This window comes from Scleropages formosus, chromosome 7 (assembly GCF_900964775.1).
Source record: "Scleropages formosus chromosome 7, fSclFor1.1, whole genome shotgun sequence".
NCBI classification, from domain to species: domain Eukaryota; kingdom Metazoa; phylum Chordata; class Actinopteri; order Osteoglossiformes; family Osteoglossidae; genus Scleropages; species Scleropages formosus.
The window spans coordinates 921332-939457 of record NC_041812.1 but is presented as its reverse complement, the minus strand read 5'-3'; the positions used below and the strand labels follow the sequence as shown (position 1 = coordinate 939457).

General features: G+C 42.7%; 1 protein-coding gene across 1 annotated transcript; it reads left to right on the top strand.

Moving 5' to 3' along the window:
• Positions 1-3449: 3449 nt before the first annotated feature.
• On the top strand, positions 3450-17711 carry LOC108930091 (zinc finger homeobox protein 3-like). Its single transcript, XM_018745147.2, has 5 exons — positions 3450-3524; positions 7182-7337; positions 7954-8017; positions 8172-12643; positions 15017-17711. The coding sequence occupies exons 1-5, from the start codon at positions 3519-3521 to the stop codon at positions 15395-15397; spliced, it is 5079 nt and encodes a 1692-aa protein (XP_018600663.1). The 5' UTR covers positions 3450-3518; the 3' UTR covers positions 15398-17711.
• The last annotated feature ends 415 nt before the right edge of the window (positions 17712-18126 follow it).

Below are 18126 nucleotides of genomic sequence, written 5' to 3'. Positions count from 1 at the left end.
TCTCTTTGCTGCTGCTCATGCAATGCTACTGTTAATGTTTTCTGTTTTAAAAAAGTACTCTTTACCAGTTCTCTATGCCTCTCCCAATGTATTATATGTTGGTTAAACGCTCACACAAACTGTCCGCACTACAAGAATTGTGTGCCTGCATCTATACCTATCTGTTAGTGAAATGCGCTCCTCCTTCTGCTGAGTTCTACATCGTTTTCAATAAAAACGTCTGCTGAATGAATAAATAGAAATGTTACCTATGTGTGTGTATATATGTATACTATGTTTCATATTGCAAACTGCTGCAACCAAACTGAGTTTCCCTCTGAGATTAATAGTTCCATTTAATTAATTAATTAATAATCACATAAAATCTGTATCAATTTAGGACCACTTTCAATTTTATTGGTTACACAATCAGTAAAAGCTTAATAAAAACATATTTTTTATTCTATTTATTTACGGGTTATGTTTTGTTTAAAAATCTTCCGTATAACTATAACTCTACTTTAAAAACAAAATTCACTTCATTTACTTCGAGCTACTTTAAAATTAAAACTAATTTTAAACGATTAGAAGGAACAAGACATAATCTTGTTAATGCATCTTCACCTTGTTATTCATCAGACACACGTGGTAACCTGTAAACAGCATTTTCTGCTCTGTCTGGGTGCGTTTTGCTGCCAACTAATGGTCGTAGGTGGAATCGCAGGTTGTTTTCACTGCACTGGACGGGGAAGAAAATGCTACAAAAAACAAACTGGGAAATGTTTGTTTGTTCGAAAATCCATAATTTGAATGTTTGTAGACTATTTAAAAAAATTTCCCAACACTTCTACAGTCAAATGCATAGCAGCATTTCGCCGGAGAGTTCCTGCTGCACACGTGAACAGAAGTCATGTGTTTACCGGTTGTTTATAGTGAATAACTGTTCAAAGTGGGTGGTTGTCGTTATAGAAGCAGTTTACCAACACAGATATAACATATTTTACTGTAAAATTTCAGTTACAATCTATGACATTAGAATGTTTATTTACATTTACTGCATCCGTCACAGAATTTCTGGCAACAGAGAGACATAAAGGTACAGTAGTAGCGTGTCCATCATAAGACGACAGCTATTGATAAATATGCCTGACTTTGTATGAACATGTGGGCCTAACCCTCTTACTGGTGCACAGGTACTGGCGACCTGTTGGCGACACATTTTCTAGCTCACTGAAAGCTTGGTGATGCCATTGCCACCGACTTTTAACTCTTACTTTTCCCGGCTGACAAATTCCTTTCTGGGTATCTTCTCGTAGCTCTTGTTTAAGGTTTTTTGCTGTATGTAGGCATTTAATGTTTTAAAAGACTTTTCTGAGTGCTATATCTTATTCATTCTGCACAGTACACCTTTTTGGAACCGTTCACATGCTAGTTTACTTATACGTTTTTGCATAAGTATTTTCAGAAATGGCGAGCATTAAATAAACATGGCATTGTGTTAGGCTCTTTACAAAATATCTTATGTTTAACAGTGTAACAACATTAAGATTCTTCAATTATAATTAGCTAAGTAAAATGAAAGATCAATAATTCATAATCAAGTTCATTAACATCGTATGGCTCAACATTCCGTTTGCCATTCAGAACACAGAGGTCATGGATAGGTGGAGGGATAGGAAAAGAGCTGTATGTCTCAGGAGAAAGAAGACAACAAGCTTCAGACTGATCATCTACAGTGTGGAAAAAATTTTTTTGTTTTTTTTTTAAAAAAAAGGTGCTGTAGTACAGCAGCATGTCAGGTCCCTACACATTGTCACATGTCACTCAGCAAATGCTGTACTTTCTTTCGCAACATAGATCAGAAATCGGGCTGATATCAGGTACCAGTCCTGTTGTTCACAGGCGCTGTGGCAAGAATATAGGAGGAACATAGAGTTTGATGCGACAGCTGCATGGTGCTCTATACAGTGAGAAACACATATTGTTCATAAAACTGGGCTAAATGAAAACTTAATATTTCATTAATAGAGGGAGGGACAAAAACAATTGTGATATGACAATGTTTTGGACACCGTTCATGCTTGGTATTGCAGACATAGACATAATGTTATAGTTTCAGTTTACAAGATTAGTGTTACGAAAAGGTTCTCAGGATAAGATAGCAAACATGTTATTCATAAATAATATTTTGTTTCTCCTTGTGACCTTCAGTGTGGTAAAGAGCCCCATCCCTGCATAATTAACCCTTAATCTGCATTAAAATTTGCTAAATGAATTCCGATTGACGTGAAATTGTTGCTCGTTCCTTTCAAAATTCATAAACTAATATAAAGTTCAGTGTTTATTTTTCTGTGGGATAGTTCTGTCAGGTGTTGACAAGTCAGCATTATAAAAATTAATAAAGCCATGAATATGCTCTTTTCTTTCTGTACACTAAATTTGAGTTCTTAGACAGAAAAATATTTCTTAATAGATACAAAGAAACAGAAATGTTGTTCCTAACATTAATATATACACTATTTGAACCTTTGTGCTGATATCAGTGGAAGAGGATTAAAAATTCACATATCACAAATTAAATTCTCAATAGCCATCAACAAAAGGATCCGCTGAGCCACCGAACCCTGACCCTAACCCTAACCCTAACCCTAACCTTAGCCCGAACCTGGGACTTGACTCAGTTTGTGTTTCACAGTGTGAACAAAGGCACTGCTTTGGGGCGAGGGAAAGAAAAACGTCCGAAACTATATGTACAAGATGAGCGGAGGATCCGCATCCGTTTGGGCGGCCAGTCAAATGGGACGCAGACAGGTTGGCTCGCCGGACGCGTTGACGGGAAAACGCTGCGATGAAGAACGTGTCCGACAGACGACAGGTACGTCGTTCACTTCTCCAGCCTAGAAACAGCAACGTGACGGGAGCCGCAATGGACCTTGTCGTTGCGGCTCAACGCTCGTCACCGGAAAGCCCTGCGAACGCCTTTCCCCTTTCTGCGTCGGCAGGTTGGTCGCTCTTGAAGCCCACAAATGGAAGTCAGCGGGGAAAGAGCACATCCACGGTGTTCTGGAAGAAGAGGGCCGCCGGCACCGGGCAACCATGACAACATCATGACATGGTAAACGTGCTGCCGTATTACTACTGCAGAAAATTACACTGTATCACATGTGGAGATTATTTCTTTGTAGGGGAGCCACTGCACTTTTGGGCAAGAATCTCTAAATTAAAGCTTTTTGAAGCTTTGATTGGCAGAGCAGCCTGAGTGTTTATTGGCTGCGGGGGACCAGCAGTCGGCCATGGGGGGGGCAGAGAGAGCGAGAGAGAGAGAGAGAGAGCGCGCAGCCGTGTTTACTACGACACAGGGGAGGGAGGGGGAGTGAGAGAGAGAGAGAGAGAGAGAGAGAGAGCGCGCGCGCGCGACAGAGAGAGAGAGAGAGAGAGAGAGAGAGAGAGAGAGAGAGAGAGAGAGAGGGAGGGAGAGAGAGAAAACTTTTCAGTGGGTTTTTAAAGAGCGAGAGGAAGCGCGCGCCGGAGCAGCGACCATGCAGGTAAGGCGCTAATTGATCCGATTCTAATTAGCGGGCGAAATTATTTGGCCGCGGCACAATTGCGAGGTTAGCCAGTAAGCTACAATTAGGCTAGTAGCTAGTGCGCAGTCCACACTTTCCTAATGTGGGGTACGGGCGCCTGTGTTTGTTGGATCCCCGGGCACGTTTGCATTAGTCGTGCGGCGACTTGGCAGGAGGGGGATCGCGGAGATTCCCCAACTTTTCCCTCTCGGTCCGTCTAGTGGCGTCTGACTGCCGCCTCCCTTGTCTTGCGCCCGGCCACTGTGTTGGAGAAGTGGCTAACGAGCTAGCAGCCGCCTTTCGTAGCCTCCTCCTCCTGCTCGAATTTAATCGGCGCTGTGGTCATTAGTCGAATAATAAGGTCGTTATTAAAAGTGCTGAAGCACGTCAAGGCGTTTTGGAAAAGTGGGCAGCGTCGAGGGACGCGGTAAAGGGGGATTATGTGCTTCGGGAGGAGGGGGTGGGGGTGCCAGTGTTGTTACACATCTGTAGACGGAGCCCTAATTAATTACGCGGAGCGCAGGCGGCGGTAGGCCTCAGTCCGCAAACCGGCCGAGCGGCGGGCGGGCGGCCCCCGGTACCCGGCCTCTGCGCACCGCAGCGCCCCTAAACAAGGTACTCGAGGCCGAGGCTTCGTACGGTTCCCCACCGCCTCGTCATTGTTTCGCTAAGGGTACTTCTTCTCTCTTGTGGGCGAGTGACTGTTACGAGTGCGGTTTCTGTTGTGGTCGCTTCTCTCTCTCTCCCGCTCTCTCTCTGTGTGTGTCGTGTGTAGCGCTGCACGGAGGAAAGTGGGACCGTTGATGTTCAATTATGGCGACCTGGCTGGATAAACGGACACGTCTCGATTGGTTCCGCGGACTCGTTTTTGTTCTTAATCTTACGTAAGAAGTAAACCGGTCAAGTTGTGGGCGCGAATTGCCGCTATTATTGCGCGCGGTAAAAGTGTGTCGCTTTGCGGGGCCTCGCGCGCGTTTGTGCGCCGTGCGCAGAAGCGGCTCGTTTGCCTGGTGGATCATTGAGGGCTTCGCGTGTCGCTTAATTGGCAGGGAAACGGAGTCGCGAGTCGGGGCGGCTCGCGCTTCGCGCGCTTGCCCCAATTTACACCGTTTACACCCCTGCACGCTACGCTACGGGACGCCTTTTTTTTTTTTTTTTTTACCTAGCTTCCAGCCTACACACTTGTTCGGTACCGCGATCAATCAGTCAGCGGCAGCGTTTGCGCGCGTTCGCTCCGCCAGCGGTGAATTTCTCCACGGGTTGGACGCTCGTGGTGGCGGTCGAGTCTTTCCCGTGATGCGGACAAGAACGCGGATTAACACAAGTGCTGCCGTAACTGAAATGAATAAATTGGGTCCCCCGGGCCGGTAATATAACAATGATCCGTGTTCCTCCTAAGCAGGATGTTTAAGTGTATTTAAAGTATGGAGGAACTAGCGTTGATCTCCGAGGTTCACCAAGTCAAGTGGGTCAGTGCGAGTTTACTTTCCCCTTCAAGGTGGGTCGCGCTTGTCCTTGAATGGAGAAAACAATGTGACCACACACAACTACTGCATTTGTCAGGCAGAGATTTCCTCTGCCGACGACGACAGTTCTGCCCTTTTTTTTTTTTTTTTTTTTTTTTTCCCCGTTGGATACTCAGATTAACATAATCCTACAAAAAAACAAAAAAAACTAAATTTAGGGACTGGAAATTTACAGGTGTGTTTAAATGTCCCGAGATCTATTGGTCTATAGAACTGGATTGTTATCCTTTTTGGCAATTTTTCTTTTTGAGTTTTGATTCACTTGAAAGTGTCCTTCTGTTCCAGGTTTCAAAGAATTACTTTCAAAGTTAGTACTTTGGTTCTGTGGATCAGTGACTCTGAATTAAATGTTTGACAATTTGCCTCCTGACTTTGCACTGTAAGGACTGCAGTGCTGTTGTAATGCGTTAAGCTGCTAACATCATACTTGATAAGCAGTCAAGATGCAGTATGAGAACCCTTGTCCTTAAATATGACAACTTTTGAAGGCCACTTGTATTTTACCAGTCTTTACAGAATCACACATCTGGTACAAGTAAGAGTTCACTCAGGGGACCATGGAATGCTAATAAAGTGCAATTATTTAATGAAGATTAATACAGCAGCGCATGTAATACTGTGTGGAAATGTGCAACGTTCTTTTGGTGAACAGCTGTAGAAGCTTGGTGCCATTCAAGTGACATGTCACTTTCTATTGCCGCGGTTTGACAATAGCACGAGGGCCTGATGGTGCAAAAAAAAACTTACGCACTTGTTAAATTTTTAAAGGGTATTTCATATTGTATGATGTAATTCTGTTGATATGAATGTATTATGTGGGGGCACAATGAGAACTGGCAAATGGGGTATACATTAAAATGCTGGTGTGTGTGTGTGTGTGTGTGTGTGTGTGTGTACGTGTACCTGCAGGGGAATAGACTTGTGAATGTCAGTGTGAGTCTGGAAAGGCTAAACATATTTTCAGTATCTGTTTCAAGTCTTTGGAAAAAGCACTTCTACTTTGAAGGAAACCCATGGGAGCACACTGGGTGACAATTGTAAAAATATTTGCATTTTCATGTTTACATTTGAAAGTAAAAACACCCTTATGATTGTCTGTTTAGAATTTATGAATTGTGGGTTGACTGAAAAGCCATATTTTTGTGACTATCCTAATTTGTAGTAACATGGTAAACTTAGAGACTAAATTTGATCATTAGAGTTGCGAAGATAGTTTAATTCTGCTTTGATAGAAGTACGGCGTTACCCAAGCATACATTAAGTACCACATAAAAGGAATTTCACTGAAGTACTTCACAGTATGTTTAGAATGGCAAATATTATTTGTATAAATGCATTTGAAAAGTCAGACCTCCATTGTCTTTTTTTAAAAAAAAAAAAAAAAAAAAAATTCATACTTCTTCCAGCCTGACACCTTGGAAAAGCATGCAGTATTCTGGAGAGGAAATAAGTACTTACCTAAAGAACTAATTTTTTTACAGGTCATCCTTTAATTGATGTACCAGCAACATTTATATACATAGTCACTTATAGAAATGCATGAGTATTGCATGTGCTTAGCAGACACTTTTCTCCAAAGCAACTTCCAGTGAACTCTATTGTGTTATAAGCACACACACCTTATTCACCCCAGTGACTTACACTGCTAGATGCACTACTTACAATGGGTCACTCATCCATGCATCAGTGGAACATACACACATTATGGGTGAACTTGTCTTTGGCCTGTGGGAGGAAACCCGTGCAGGCATGGAGAGAAGGTGCAAACTCCACACAGACTGAGCGGGGATTGAACTCATGTCCTTTTGTACCACCCAGGTGCTGTGAGACAGCAGTGCTACTCACTGTGCTACCCAAAAACAGGTTATGTTTAGCTGATGCTTTCCTCCAAAGCACCTTTGGAATGTTAAGGTTACAATTATTTACACATTTATACAGCTGGGTAATTTTACTGGAACAATTTAGGGTAAGTACCTTGCTCAAGGCTACTATGGCTGGAGGGGGGATTGAACCTGCCACCTTTAGATCCAAAGGCAATAGTGCTAACCCCTACTCTACCAGCTGTGCCATGCTAAGTATAAATGTCGTATCCTGTGTGTGTGTGTCTCAGGAGGAGTGTGGAGAAAGTGTTCAGACAGCTAGCAGTGTGTTGGTATGGCCCTGCCCACTGTGTCAACAAGATCGGACAGACAGAGATGCTCTCGCCCAGCACCTGACTGATAAACACAGCGTTTTGCCTGCGTGTCTGGACAGACTGCTTGACACCGTGAGTTCCTTGATTGTGTTTGTGCTCAAACTGAAATGTATCCAATTTTCTTATGTGTTTTGAAAGGTAAGTGTGATAATTCATGAAAATGTAGATTTTGTTTGCATCTTGCTGGAGTGTTTCAGACATGGTGTGTTTTTGCATGACTATGATTCAAAGTGGTCAGAATCCACCCACGTATAGCAAATGCCCCTATGTTTTTGTGCAAATGCTTTCTTTTTGTGACGTGTGAATTGAAACTTAAAATTTATCACATATTGGCTTGGGCATGCATTTGCCATCTGGTTGTTTAGTCCAAATGTGGAAATTTCAGTTGAGATTTATTAGTAGATATACATATGGATGTATATACCAATTTAATGTTTGGACTTTTAAAGATCCCCCCCCCCCCCCCCAGCTTTTTATTGTAGCTGCCTGTTTTGTATATTTACTGGAGATGTTTTTAGTGGAACTGTATATTGACAAAATGCAGTGCAACAGGGTGCTGTGATATTAACGTTGTTACGTGTTTAGGCCTTTTCAGTTTTGCAGTGCTTCTGTTACTGTCAAATTCAGTATTGCAGTTTGTGTGTTTTATTTGCATGTCCTCAGTTGTTTCCTTTTCTCCTTGTTGCAGGCTGCACCAGTGCATCATGGTAGTGGAAGGGAAATGGAGGAAACTGATGATGAGAAAAGCACTGGTAAGATCTGGGATGCTCATTATTAAAACGCCACATCCTTTGTGTTGAAATTCCGTGATATTGCATTGATTGAGAATTAGTTTTCTATCAGCTTTCTTTTACATCTTTGTTCTCAGTTCCCTATTGTCATGAAGCTTTTACTGCTTTCTGGCAGATGTCGTCTCTTCAAAGCAGATGCCCTCTGAAAGTAACGGGGCCCCCTGTGACCTCTCTGAGACGGAGGTGAACAATGCAGGATCCAAGCGGAGCAATGCCAGTACTTGGGTACCCAGGGGCTCATGGACAAAGGTTATGCCATGCCCGGAGAAAGACTCTGAAGGTGAGGAAGAAAGCGAGCAGGAGGGAGTTAAGGACACCTTGGAGTGTGATGAAGACAGACCTCCTGATCCAGAATCTTCAAAAACCTTGAAGAGTGCTCCAAAAAGTGCTGCTAACAGGGACATTGCCAGTGATGGAAAGAGCATCACCAACAGCAGCAACACCAGCAAAGCTCCTAATGACCCAGTGCTGGAGAAGTTTCTTGACCCAAACCGCCCATTTAAATGCAATGCCTGCTTGGAATCCTTTACTTCCAAAAGCGCACTGGGTGTCCATTACAGTTCAGCCACCCACCTACAACGAATGAGAACGGGGTCAGGGAAACAGGGTGATGAAAACGAAACATTGCCATCCAGCACTGCTGCCTCTCAGCCTTTGTCTCGACCTTTCATTTCTAACAAGCCCTACCAGTGTGCTGTGTGCCGTGTCTCTTACAACCATGCATTTACCTTAGAGAGTCACATGAAATCTGTACTTCATCAAACACGCAGTAGAAATGCTATACACAGTGTTTCTGGCACTTCTGATAAAAAAGGAACTGTACATTCTGGAAATGCCATCACAACAAGTGCAGTGAATACTCCCATCCCAGGGGTAGGTTCTGTGGTAAAATCCGCACACTTTGGAAGTACCAGCACCAGTAGTATCCAGGGAAGCTCAAATTCATTGACAGGAGCAACCAAAGACACAGAGCAAAGCCAGCTACAAACTGTACCCTCAGCTTGTTCGCCTTCAGCGCCAGCCCTTTCTTTGCTCTCGTCTCCCGTGGCCTCACCACAGGCGGTGTCGGCTTTTCTGACTCTGCTCACCTCAAACTCGCATTCCGTGACCCCTCCTCTGCAGCCGTCGTTGTTTACTGCTAACACCAGCACCCCTCCTGGCACGACAGCCCCCCAGCTGGAACTGATAGCGCAGCAAAGGCTGCTCATGCCCCTGTTCCTGAATGGGCTGCAGAACCAGAATTCAAATCTGGACTCTCCCAGTGCGGTTCTGGCCCATTCTGTTCCTCTGCTTGATCTCAGTACTGCACAACAGGCTCTGCAAGCCCAAAGACTCAACAGCATACAGAACCCAAGCTCTGGGCTATTAGCTGGACTTGCCGCAGTCATGCAAACCAATGCAGGGCCAAACGAGAGGGAGGAGACTAGTGATGTGATAGAAAAGGCTAACAGAGAGATTGTGGAAAAGGGGGAGAGTAGCCAAGGGAAGGAGGAACATGTGAATGAATCACTGAATTCCCAATCTCAAGAAGGTGAGAGGGAGAGAGTAGAGAATATTGCTGTAAATGAAAGCAGTGTGGAGAGGTGTGTTTCGGATCCTGAAGGCATGTTAAGTAATGAGCAGACCAGGCAGGTAGAAGTCAGTGTGCATATTAGTGTGAAAGAAGAAATAGCTAGTAGTGACTCTACTGAGCAGTCTAAATTTGAACAGAGGGCATTTGAAAAGGCAGATAAAATGAGAGATGCATCTCAGATGATTCATGATGGGGTGGATAAACTGAAATGCAGTAAATCCCCCAAAAGGCAAAAGAAAACTCTCTCTCTTTGCGACAGTAACTGTTCTATTAATGAAACTTCTTTCCCTAGCAATATGAAACCCAGTGTTAAGTTTTGTCCTAAGGAAACAACCCAAAGCTCAAGTTCTAGTCTTGACCTGGACAAAAATACCAAACTCACAAACTGCATTAACACCAGCTTAATGTGTAGTAGTAATAGCAGTAACGGCAGTAGTGGTGGTCCTTCGTTAATTCAAAATGAGCATTTACCACCATCTGCTGTTTCAAAAATGAAAAGTTCGAACCCTTTCTTGGGCCTTCCAGGCCTGTCTGAGTTTCAGTCACAGGTGCTTTGGGCGTTTCTGGAGTCTCGCAGTGATGGAGATGCAGCCAGTCCTCCCCGGGAAGACTGTGAGGCTCTGGGACGAGAAGTTGGCCTTGATGAAGCAGTGGTACGTAGGTGGCTGGGGGATGCCCGGCAAGCTAGGGAGAAAGAGAGAAATTCATCTGGTAAGGCGGCATCCACAGAGGCAAACAAGGCCTTGGACAGGGATGAGGAGGAAGAGGAAGGTGTCCTTACCATAGTTGAAACTGAAGAAGGGGAGAGTCCCACAACAAGTAGCCATGCTGTGGACTTGTCCTACAGTGGAGGGAGGGGGAGCCCTGGGGAGTCTGGCCTGACCTCAGACTCAGACAATGACGGATATTATACCTCTTTCATTGTAACAGATGAGGAGAGCCAAAATGATTCAGTTCGGGAAGAGACGGGCAGTTCGCTGAAGGAGGAAGCGGTGAAGGAGGAGAAGGTCTCTGGAAGAGGGAAAGTTCTTCGTTCCTCAACTGTGTTTCTGTCAGATGCAGAAGACAGTGAGGAGGAAGAGGATGCTGGGAATCATAAAGCAAAAAAGAGAAAAAGAACACAGGTTGAGGAAGTGGAAATGAAGAAAGAGCGATTAGACTCGGATGTAGATTTGGAGCTGGAAGCTCAAGCTGATCCTCCTCCTCTGTCAGTTTCTGTTGAACAGCAAGGTATTCCACGCATCAGTGCTAGTAGCAGTTTGCAGACCCTCCCTATGTCTGTCTCCCTCAGTCCCTTTTCCACCCAGTTCCTCAACCCTTATGTTCTCTCACTACACCCTTCGGCAGTCAGGTTGGCGATGGCTGAGGGTGACAGAGAACGTGATAAAGGAAGGCCTCCTGCATTCCAAAATCCTCCTGCTAACACCCGTTGTTCTGGCCCTTTCCTGAACTCCCTAAAAGGACCTCCTCCAGCATCCCACATGTCACCTGCCAAACCCCTTTCCAATGGAGGAATCTGTGAGTCTGCATTGGATCTCAGCATTGGGAAAAAACAGAGCTCCACTTGTTCTTCTTCCCCTGGTGAAAAGACAGCCGTCCAGAGAGATCATACAGTGGACGGACTTGGGATAAGACAGACTGCACTCGCGGTACCAGGGACTGGTGGACTCATAGTGGTCCGTGTCAAGCCAGATTCTGCTGTAGCTCTTCCAACATCTAACAGCAATGTCAATAGCAATAACAATGCACGGACTAGCACAGTGTACATCAGGGCTGCAGAGCGATTGAATGCCTCCAGAATGGAGAAGGAGAAAGAGAAGGTACATGTGAAGGAGACAGAAAGTGAAAAGCAGCAGAAGCAAACTAAAGCTCGACGGTACAGGGACATGAGGCGATCCAGGACTATAATCCAGACAGAGCAGCTTGATGTCCTTTATGGCTGCTACTTCAAAGACCCAAACCCTGGGAAGCACGAGTTTGAGCGAATCTCAGAATGGGTCCATCTACCCAAGAAGGTGGTTCAAATCTGGTTCCAGAACATGCGAGCTCGTGAACGTAAAGGCGAGGTGCGTTTCATCAGTGATGGCACGTTGGCGGCTGTGGGTAAACCTCTCATAAAGTTCACTTGGCCACTGACCCTACCCATCTTCTCAAGTAGTCCTAGTCCAAACACCAGCGCACCCTGCAGTGGGGGGATCGCAAAGGTTTCTGCTGGAGCCACTTCTGTTACTGCACCTCTAAAAGTAAAGATGGAGAAAGTGCAGGACAAGGAAAAAAAAGAAAGTATGCCAAAAGAGGTTGGAGCTGCTGCTTCCCTCTCACTTTTGACTGTGCCTAAATCCAAACCAGAGTCCCAGGTTCAGGTAGCACTTGCTAAATCTGCCAATAAGATTGTGGCTGCTGCGCCTGCCGTCCCAATCATGGTCATGAAATCTCACTCTTCTCCTGGATCACTCTCATACTCAAAGCGAAAACGAGGTAAAGAAGAAGAAGAAGAGGAAGAAGAAAAAACTGATGAGGAAGAAGAGGACCATGGGACAGAGAAGGTGGGTCCTGGGTCCACCAACCGCATGGTACCAAAATTATCCCCTGCACTCAATGTCAAGCCTCCTGCCTCGGGGTCTCACAAACATAATGGTCTGAGTGATTGGTCCCCAAAGGGTACCTTTAAAATCAACACTTTGACCAGGGAGCAACTGGGACTGTCGTCAACCGGTTCATCCGTCACAAATGCTACCGCCACCTCCACTCCCCCTAACTCAAGCTCAACAGCCAAGTCCAGCCCGCAGGAAGGGGCTTTCCCGCACCATTCTGCTCCTCGACGACCACGGACACACCTGACATCTTTACAGGTCTCTATAATGCAGTCATGTTATGAGACCTGCCCTCACCCCAATGCGCTGGAGTGTGAAACTGTTGGGACAGAATTGGGGCTTCCTCTTAAGGTGGTGCAGATCTGGTTCCAGAATACCCGAGCTAAGGAGAAGCGGTGGCGGCTGCAGATGCAGAAACAGGTGAGGCTTGTTCATGTGTCATGAAATGTGAACGACTGCGAGTACTCTGGACCCTCATCTTGCAAAAACATTTGTGACCAGAACTCTGAATGTACCTCAGATTGTAAGTCCAACCACTATGTCACAATCAATAAAAGTTTGATACAGACGTCCCTCGATTTATTCACAGGTTAGCGTCTGTACAGAACATCAGCTAAAGTTATAATGAATTGAAAACTTGCTGTAAAACTTCATTTATTCTATTTTCATCAACAGCTCATCCAGTGCAGGGTCACAATGTTCCGAAGTCTGTCCTGGAAACACAGGCTGTGAGGCAGGTTACACTGTGGATGGCATGCCAGTCAGTTATGCGACTTTCATTATATTTCAATCTGAAGCAAGATTAAAATGAAGTGCATTAAAATTACTGAAAAAATACATAATCTATGCAGTTTCCTATACAATGTGTTGTGTTGTACTTTACACGCAAGACAGTGCTGTGTTCTTCCTGCGCATCAGGTGGCAGAGGAGAATGAAATAGTGGAACAGAAAAACGAGAGTAAGTTTGAGTGTCGTGGAAGATAGTGTCCAGAGAACATATTAAAAAGTGTTTGACCTCAAATACTGACACTGTATCTCATTTTGTCACTGAAGACAAGGATTGGGCAGATTTATACAAGCATGTGCAACATTTTTCGGGAGCTGAAGGCTCAGATTTCCTTATATATCCAAATAATAAAAATAATAGGTATGTGGCTTATTACACATTTATTTGCTGGGTAGGTTCTATAAAAGTCTCAGGTTTAGCTATAAGTAATAGGCTTTGCGGCTTTTTTGTACAGGTAGTCCTCGATTTAATGACATGCGATTTAGGAAGGTTTGGACTTGCAACAGCTGCCCCATCAACCTCCTTATATTAATTTAGAGTCCCAGCGTTTGGTTATGTCTAACAGCCACGCTTCATTATCTTTACAATAACATTGGCTGTGCTGTCCCATGACACCTATATTTCTTATTGACTCAGTGCGTCTATCAGCGACTATTTTATTCACAAAAATGTTTTATTTACAGTATGTGCTTTGTGATTCCCTTCAGGTTATTTATTTGAAATGTCTAGCAAATGGAAACATGAATATTCTGGTGGTGGAGAAAACAACAGGCGAAGGAAAGCAGATTTAGAAATGAAATTGAAAATAATGCAGTATGAAAATATAATACTGTGCTGTATTTTTATTATTCTATATTGGTATGTGTTTATTCATTTAGCAGACACTTACCCAAAGTGTGTCCTCAGAGAAAAATGAATGAATGTGTGAAATTTTTTGGGGGGGGAAACCTTATTATACAATGTAGCGTTCATGCAATGTAATTGTTATAATTGTTTTAATACTGTATATATCCATATGGCTTATATAACACAGTATAATGGGGTTTGTAACTTAGGATAGTGGACTTATGACATCAGAACTGATGATTACCTGTATTAATTTCCAACTACATGAAAATTAAAAAAAAAACAATTTAAATTGCTGAAAAATTCTGTAAGAACATGTTGTGTTTCTCATCTTGATCTTGATCACTGACTATGGATAACTTGGTCCTGGTGGTTTGCTGTTAGGGCCAGCAGAATTTAATTCTTCTCACTCTTCTTCTCTGGATTGGTGCGTTTTGCTGCCACCTAAAAGTTTGTGGAAATGTATGTGACATTTACTTGGCAACAAATTGAGGAAAATAGGCAAGAGAAGAAAATTTTAAATGGAATGTTTGTAATGTGAGGTCTCAGTATACTGTGTGTGCAGTGTACAGAAGAGATTTAAAATGCCAGAATAGCAGTTTTGGTACTGCTTATTTAATTGGCAGTTAGTGTTCATTACAACTCATTAACTTCCGTTTGTGGTGTTATGTCTTTGTCAGCATTCAGGTACCAACGGCTGTCAAAGCACATTGATTTAAGTACATGAAAGCTACATTGCATATGGTTTGCTGGTTAGCTGCCAAAGACTGGAGTATTGAAAAAACACTTTTATAAAAAGTCTTTTTTTTTTTTTTTAAAAAAAAAATGTTTTACTGGAAGAAATTCAGGCTGATAATTTTTCAGTGTACTGCATCAATGCCTTTAACTTTACCAGTCAGGTGATAAGAATTTACAGATGCATAATTTACATTTTTTTCTAGACATTACATCATCAAATAAAATCTGTAATTCATATTCAGTCTTTGTCATTGTTAATTTTACCTGCCTTTGTTTTCTTTCCTCATTCCTTAATGAAAAGTGCATAAACTTAACAGATTTTTTTCCTCCTGAAAACAGGTGAGTGGATTGTGGTTTGTTGAATACTATTTCTAAACTATTTATTTTTCTCTCATTCATTTTTACTCCCCACACCCTTCCAGTCTCCCAGTGCAACGGAATCCTCCAAGAAGATAGACACCAGCTCAGGCAGCTTCCTGCTATACAATGCACTCAGAGCCAACCGGCCCATCTTACCTAAACCAGTGCAGCTGACGGTGCTGGAACCTTCTGCACCCCCAGGCCTTGGCCAACCAGCAGGGCGCGAAACCCTCAGAGGCCGGTGTGAAGCATGCGGTGTAGATTTTGAATCCAGGGCAGCAGGGAGAACCCACGTCTTCTCTCCACGGCACTTAGCCACTCTGAGGTCCACTAACTTTGGTCAGCCACCTTCACTAGTCAGCAAAGGTTCCGGCGCAGGGTCTGCTTCAAGTTCTGGAGTGGCTGCACACCCTTCCCCCAGTACAGCCAGCACCACAAGCTAAAACATGCTGGTACTGACACTTGGCCCACTGGGCTTTTCGTTTTAATGGACATGAATGGTTCTGGGTCCTTAAGTATCTTTAGAATGACTGGGTGAGGCCCCAGCCTCCTCCAAACTTTTTCTTTTACTTTGGACATCAGGTGGACTTTATCTTCAGAGCTGTCTAGTTTTGGTACAAAATGGGGCCCATTTTAATAGACTAACTGTTGACTGCTTCACTTATAGTAATAATATACACAAAACTGCAGTGCTGGAACTGCTTCTCAGTGCTTATTATATAGTGGTTGTTCTTTTTGTGATTTTAATGAGCAGGCAGTCGGCTATTGACCTGTACCTATTTTTACCCCCCATCTCCACCCTACTTGCGTTCCCTGTTTGCCCCCTTTTTAATGCCAAGAGAAGGTTCCTGCATTGAACCATATTCTTCACTGCGGTTTGGGCACGGGCGGCTATGGATTCTCTTGCTCAGCCTAAGCTCGTTGTTTTGGGGTGAGCCCCAGTGAACTGGTTCTGGACAATCCTTGAAGAGTTAAAAGATGAGTCCGTGGCTCATAAAAAGCTGAAGGTGGCCCGTATTCAGAAAACTGGTTCTTGGATTTTCAACACACTTGAATAAACTGAAACTGTGGAGATTAGAACAGTATATGGATTTGTTTATGCAAAATCTATCCTTTTACATGAGCATCCTACCTAGCAAAGAACGGCTATGCAGTGAAGAATTTGAATATGGTCTGAGTATTGGGGCATAATTTTGGAACTGAACAGAGAAAAGGAGAAGGTGAGAAGATACATACTTGGCTTTCAAGGAACCACAAAGGTGGTTGAACTAGGCCTTTAACCAAAGTGTTGTAATCTTTCTCTTTTGCACACTCGTTCTGTCTGTAAGACAATCCTGGAGAGAAGGGAAGCGTGAATGAAAGTTTGGGGGTTCAGACTCTCATTACACAGCACTTGGTGCATTTTAAAAAAATAATGATTTTGTATACGAAGGACGTCTTTACACTTGACACAATAGGTGCTGCGTATAGGTATGTATATTCTGTGATGGTGAGCCTAAAAAAAGGATGAATAGTCGCCATTCCTGCTTTGAGCACTGTGTGTACAAGGGCTTGCATTACAAATCCGAAATGCATGGGTCACACACCTTTGTGCTGTAGAATGGGAGTCTGATTTGTTCTTTTTTTTTAAAAAAAATATATATTTTAAGCAATTGCCAACAAAGGAATGCAAAATCAAATATTGTTACACAAGAGTGTTTTAAAATAATATTGGACCTTAAGGTAGAATGAATACATTGAGTTTTAAAAGACAAAACCCTCAACCAACAATGACCAGTGTCAGTATCTGCTGACAATTTCTGTTAATCCATAAAGGTAGAAGATGTGACAATAAACAGTGGCTAGACATCTGTGTTAGTCTGCACTATAACACAGTTCTCCTCCCTCTTACATCTTGCTTTGCACTGTTTGTCCTTCTGTGTTAGAGCCTATAAATGATTTACCTTGAAATGGTTCCAAACAGCTCATCTGAATTACCCGTAAAGGGGTACTTCCTTTTTCTCTATTTTCCTTCATGGCGCTCGAGCTAAAGACGGCGATGCGCTGCATTGTACAGTAGTTACAGTCAGGAAGGGCTTGAGCCGACGTACACCGGGGTGGGTCCTTGTGCGGTGGAAAGCATAAAGATGCGTTCCTTGAAGAACGCATGAAATACTAAAGACGTTTGTTTTTCAGTTTTTGCTTTAAAGTTGTATATTAATAATGTTGTTACTATTAATATTAAACTCAAACCTAAAATAAACATTAAATATATTAAGAGAAGTGTTATTCCAAAGTTGTTTTTAAATTACTTTTTGCCATTAAAAAACCAAAAAACATTATTTAGGGAAAGTGAAGATTGGATGGATCATGTTTTAATTCTTACTGTAAAGAATCTTCCATTACTTGACAGTGCCAGCTAGTCCAGGGTTGGTACATGAGCTACGGGGGCTGCGTTGCCTCCGCGTCAAAGGACTTTTGAATATGGGCTCAGAGATGATCAATTGCTCAGATTTTTAAGGCTTTTAGTATAGATGTAAGTGCTTTATTTGTTTTATTCTGTTTGTTTCAGCAATCCCTTTGATTCGTATGCCATGTTGTATGAGGATAGTAGCTCATGTATGCAAAACTGGGACAACGCTTTAAAAAACAAAAACATGATTGGATCTCACCATTTCGTACTGTCAAAGACAGAGGTAATGAAGGTCTTTAATTTTTAACCATTTTTCAATTTCATTTTATTATCACTAGTAACTGTACTACTATTGTTATTGTTATCATCACTGCCATGATTATTTTTGCTTTGTACCAGTTTTAATGGAATTTGTATGAATATTAACAATAATGTGACAGTGTTGATAATATACAAATCATTAGGATATTGATTAAGCTTCTTTTGTCCTCACTTGTAACTTTATTTTGTGTTTTGATTTCCATTCTGTTTTCTTTGGCTTCCAGAGTTAAAAAAAAAAAAAAAAAATATATATATATATATATATATATATATATATATATATATAAATAAAACCTGTTGAACTTTTTTTAAAAGAAAAAAAAAATGTTTTATTGATTATTCACAACTTCCTTTTCACCTTCCTCTTGTTTTGTACTGATATATTTTCATCCGCCTACATCCAAGCAACTCGTTGTCCCATAGGTGCTTGTTTTCTTTTTGTGTTCAAATTGTACGTTG

Coding starts and splice junctions, on each gene's coding strand:
- LOC108930091 (XM_018745147.2), top strand. Junction 7,338..7,953: donor TGGACAGACTGCTTGACACC/GTGAGTTCCTTG, acceptor TCCTTGTTGCAG/GCTGCACCAGTGCATCATGG. Junction 12,644..15,016: donor GGCTGCAGATGCAGAAACAG/GTGAGGCTTGTT, acceptor ACACCCTTCCAG/TCTCCCAGTGCAACGGAATC.